Source organism: Pediculus humanus, genomic scaffold (genome assembly GCF_000006295.1).
Source record: "Pediculus humanus corporis 1103172107475 genomic scaffold, whole genome shotgun sequence".
Classification (NCBI taxonomy): Eukaryota; Metazoa; Arthropoda; class Insecta; order Psocodea; family Pediculidae; genus Pediculus; species Pediculus humanus.
In genome coordinates, this window is record NW_002987093.1 from 508,176 (window position 1) to 512,507 (window position 4,332).

At 25.0% G+C, this 4,332-nt stretch overlaps 1 protein-coding gene across 1 annotated transcript; it reads right to left on the minus strand.

Moving 5' to 3' along the window:
* Positions 1-1,721: 1,721 nt before the first annotated feature.
* Phum_PHUM126750 (80 kD MCM3-associated protein, putative) lies at positions 1,722-2,756 on the minus strand (the record flags this gene model as incomplete). The annotated part of the gene is made up of 2 exons (XM_002424277.1): positions 1,722-2,270; positions 2,436-2,756. 2 exons carry the CDS (start codon positions 2,754-2,756, stop codon positions 1,722-1,724), a joined length of 870 nt encoding a protein of 289 aa, XP_002424322.1.
* Positions 2,757-4,332: the final 1,576 nt, after the last annotated feature.

The following is a 4,332-nucleotide window of genomic DNA, read 5'->3' on the forward strand; positions in this document are numbered from 1 at the left end:
CCATTTTCCTCCATCTAGGAGTATTATTCTTCAGGTTTTTATTGATTTTTTTTTTTTTAAAATAAATTTTGGGGCCTTAACACACACATACGATTTGTGATTTCTTTATTTAAAAAAAATTATTTTTCTTTCTCGCACACTCTCTGTCTCTCTCTCTCTCTCTACCTCTCTCTATCTATTTCTCTCTCTCTCTCTCTACCTCTCTCTATCTATTTCTCTCTCTCTCTCTCTTTCTTTCTCTCTTTCAATTCAATTTTTTTAAATTATCAAAAATATATATATGTAATGAAGTCTTTGAAATAAGTAAAGATGTGGAAATTGAGTTTTCTAATGTTGGGGTAGAGGAAAGGGGGGTAGGGAAGGTGAACGGGGGAGGGGAGGGGAGGGGGGTATATAAAAATATGGAGAAAATCACTCGGTAGAATTGCTAATCACAAACAAAACCACTAACCGTAAAAAGGCAGACGGAAAAGGCAAAAGAGAAAAAGGGAAGAAAAAAAAAATAGAGAAAATAGAGAAATGGTTCAAGATTGTTTTTGAAAAAGGAATGAACGGGGAGAGAAGGGGAGTTAAGGGGGGCGAGATCCCCGTGTAAAAACGAGAAGAAAAAAAAAAAATCATTTGGAAAATGAAAATGTTACTTTTACTACTTCTTCCAACTATGCTATATTCCAACCAATGGTTGGATACGAGATTTTAAATTTTCAATTTTATTTATATATCTATAGCGAGAGAGAGAGAGAGGGAAAGAGTAAAAGTATGAGAGAGTGAGAGAGAGAGAGAGAGAGAGATAGAAATTTGGAGAAAAATTTTTTAAGTGTTTCCAGTCAGATGAAATCGTTGAGGAATTACATTTTGAAATTTATTTTTTTATTTTTATTTTTTTTTTTTTTTTTTACAAATTTTCTTTTTACTTCTTTTTTTTTTTCTTCTTAACCGATAAATTTTTTTTCTTTTTTTTTTTAATCATTTAAATTGCTACCCTTTTATAAAAAAAAAAACAACTCGAAAAAATAAATAGTAATAATAATAATAATAATGATTAAAATAATAATAAATCAATTAATGATCGAAATGATTTATAAAATAAAAAAAAAAAAAAAACGGTTTTATATCTTTATGTCGGTTTATTATTCTTAAAGAGAGAGAGAGAGAGAGAGAGAGAGAGAGAGAAAGAGAAAAACCTGAATCACAATTTGACACGCAAATATAACATTTTCCAACTCTGTTTGAATAAAAAAAAAAAAAAAAACAAAATCGGTTTGAAAAACAACAGTCTCACGCAATATTAACGTGATGTAACTCGTGCCATGCCTCTCCTTTGACCAAAAAAAAACACCCAATAATAAAAATCTCATTTTAGGAATACCTTAAAAAAAAAAAACTCAAACAAACATTTCATGGTAATCAGATTAAAGAAAATGTTTTATTGACTTTTTTTTTTTTTTCTTATTTTTAAATATCGACAAACAAATATGTTTTTTTTATATATATATATTTCATTTTGTCATTTAAAAAATGTAATAATGTATTCGGTTATAATGTTTTAAAAATTATTATTATTTTTATTTACGAAAGAAAAAGGGGGATGGATGGAGGGGGGAAGGGGGGGGGTTGGTAATAATATCAAATATAATAATGAATTAAAAATAAAAAATTTATTACAATTTAACATTAAATATCATTTAAACGATACTTATCAGATGATTGATTAATTAATTTTAATCGTTTCCATAACATAATAAATGTTCAATATCGACATCATTTAATTTTTTATCAATCCATTTTAATCGAACACCTTTTCCACACTTAACATTTAAATCAAAATCTTTTTTTATAAATTTAACTTTACCATCATTTATTTTTATATTGTAATGACTGCATTCTTTTTCTGCATGTCCAACACTTTCGAATAATAACAAATCGCAAAGATGATCGAGAGGATATGCCGAATTTTGACTACTGAATGCAAAATTCATTGATTGAAGTGCATATTTTCTAATTTCAGGTATGAGTGTGCATATGACACATAACAGTAGCGGAGGTAAATCTACCAACAATTTAAATACCCTAATGAAATTTTTAAGGTACCAATGAAATGATAATTTCAAACAGATTTTATATATTTTATTCGTTTTTAATATGTCATTTCTAACTCCTTGCATTAACGATTCCACATTTCCTAAATTAAATAACAAATATGATGATTCTATTTCCCATCTATTATTTAAATCACCACATTCGCAATCATTATAACAAACTAATAAAGACTTCAAACATTCTTGTATGTGTGTATTATTGATGGTAGAATCAAATCGATTAATGTCTTCCTCAATTAATACATAACTAAAATAAATTAAAAATTTAACAATCGGTTCTAATATTTTAATCATTTGTCGAGGTGGAAAATTTTGAATGATTGCATCTTGTCTAACGGAACGAAATCTATCAAACATGAAATCATATACAAAAATTGGTTTTTCTTTATGCAAGGGAAATACTTTTTTATAAAGATATTGTATTGTTTTAAGCAAAACTGGAAATGGTCTTAAATTACATGGATCAGATGTTTCTTTTCCAGCTGCTGACCTATTAAAACATTTAACTATTTTATCTATATCAAATTTTGGTGTTGAATGACATTCCGTTCCCAATTTAATTTCTAATTTATGTAATAATTTTTCTTTTTCTCTCTGTTGTGCTTCACGTAGAGGACACATCGTTTGACAAGTACCTCGTATACAAAAATCATCCATCTTTTTTTTTTTTTCTCCCCCCTTTTTAACACACCCCCCACAATAAATTCTTGCACAATTTTCACCTGAAAAATAATTCAATGATATTTAATTGAAAATAATAATAAAAAAAATGTTATTATGAAAATAAAAAAGCATTACTGTGTATGGATGATATCTTTATCGACAAAAATCATTGTTGCCAACTTTAGATTTGTATCAATATTAAATTTTTTGAAAAAATGTTAATAACCGTTTTAGAATTGAATTATATAAAAGAATATTAATAAATAAATTTATTTAGGAGTTAAAGTTACGGATTTTATTAATAATAATAATAATAATAATAATAATAATAATAATAATAATAAATATGAAGGAATCATTTTAAATATTAAAGAAAAAAAACTCCTACTGTGAATAAATATATTTTAAAATCTAAACCTCCATCAGGAAGGAAATTCATAAAAATAAAATTTATCGGCCATTAAACGAAAGGTAAGTCATTAAAAAAAATTAAAATTTCTTTTTTTTTTGGGGGGGAGGGGATGTAAACCCCAAAAAACTTAAAAAGATGTAAATTACATTTTTAAAAAAATTGTTGTTCAATGAAAAAATTTCTATGCAAGAGACTCACTACCAACCATTTTCATTTATAATTTGTGAAAAAAAAAAGCACTTTTCATTTCTTCCTTTTTTTTTTTTTTTTTACAGAAAATCAGAAATTATGTGATTTCAAATAAGTTTCATTCTTTGCATGAAAATTAGATGTTATCATAATAAAACTATTAAGTGAAAATTTCTTTCCTTTTCTTTACTTTACTTTTTTTTTTAAGAGAGAGAGAGAGAGAAAAAAGTTTTTTTGAAAAGTTTTTCAATGTTGAATAAACACGAATATTAAAATATAATTTTAATAGTTAGTTTTAATTTTGATTGAGAATGGGGGAAAAAGCGTTAAAACGAATTATAGAGTTATGGTGCCACCACTTCATAATAGTGATCATAATCTCAGATTAAAATTAATTACTCAAAAACTTGTACAATCTTTAAAATAGAATTAAACCTGACTCCAGTTTTCAAAATAACTTTTTTAACTACAACTACTTACTTACTTACTTAACTTTAAAGTTTTACTTTTAAATAAATTTTATAATAAACCTAAACCCACAAGTTTTCAATTATATTCTCCTTGAGTTTGCATTTATTTCTATGGTTTCTATGGACATAAATATCCCAAATTGATAATCAACTATGAAATTATTATATCTTTATCTAAATATTAGAAATGTATTCCTAAAAAATAAAAATGATATGAAATAATCCAAGAAATGTATTCAATATAAAATTTAAAAATAATTTATTTAATATCCCTTACCATAATTCAAATGGTATTCATAGAGCAATTTTTTTGAATTTTTCTTTTCTATCATCATTATTATCATTAATACAACATTTAAAAAATATGTAACATGTTAAATTATATCATTTAAATAATTGAAAAAAAAAAAAAAATTTCAAATTTTTCACTGCATTAAAAAAAATTTTATTTTGAAATTGATAAAAAAGGAAAAGAAGAATGTTTTTAATATTATTAAAA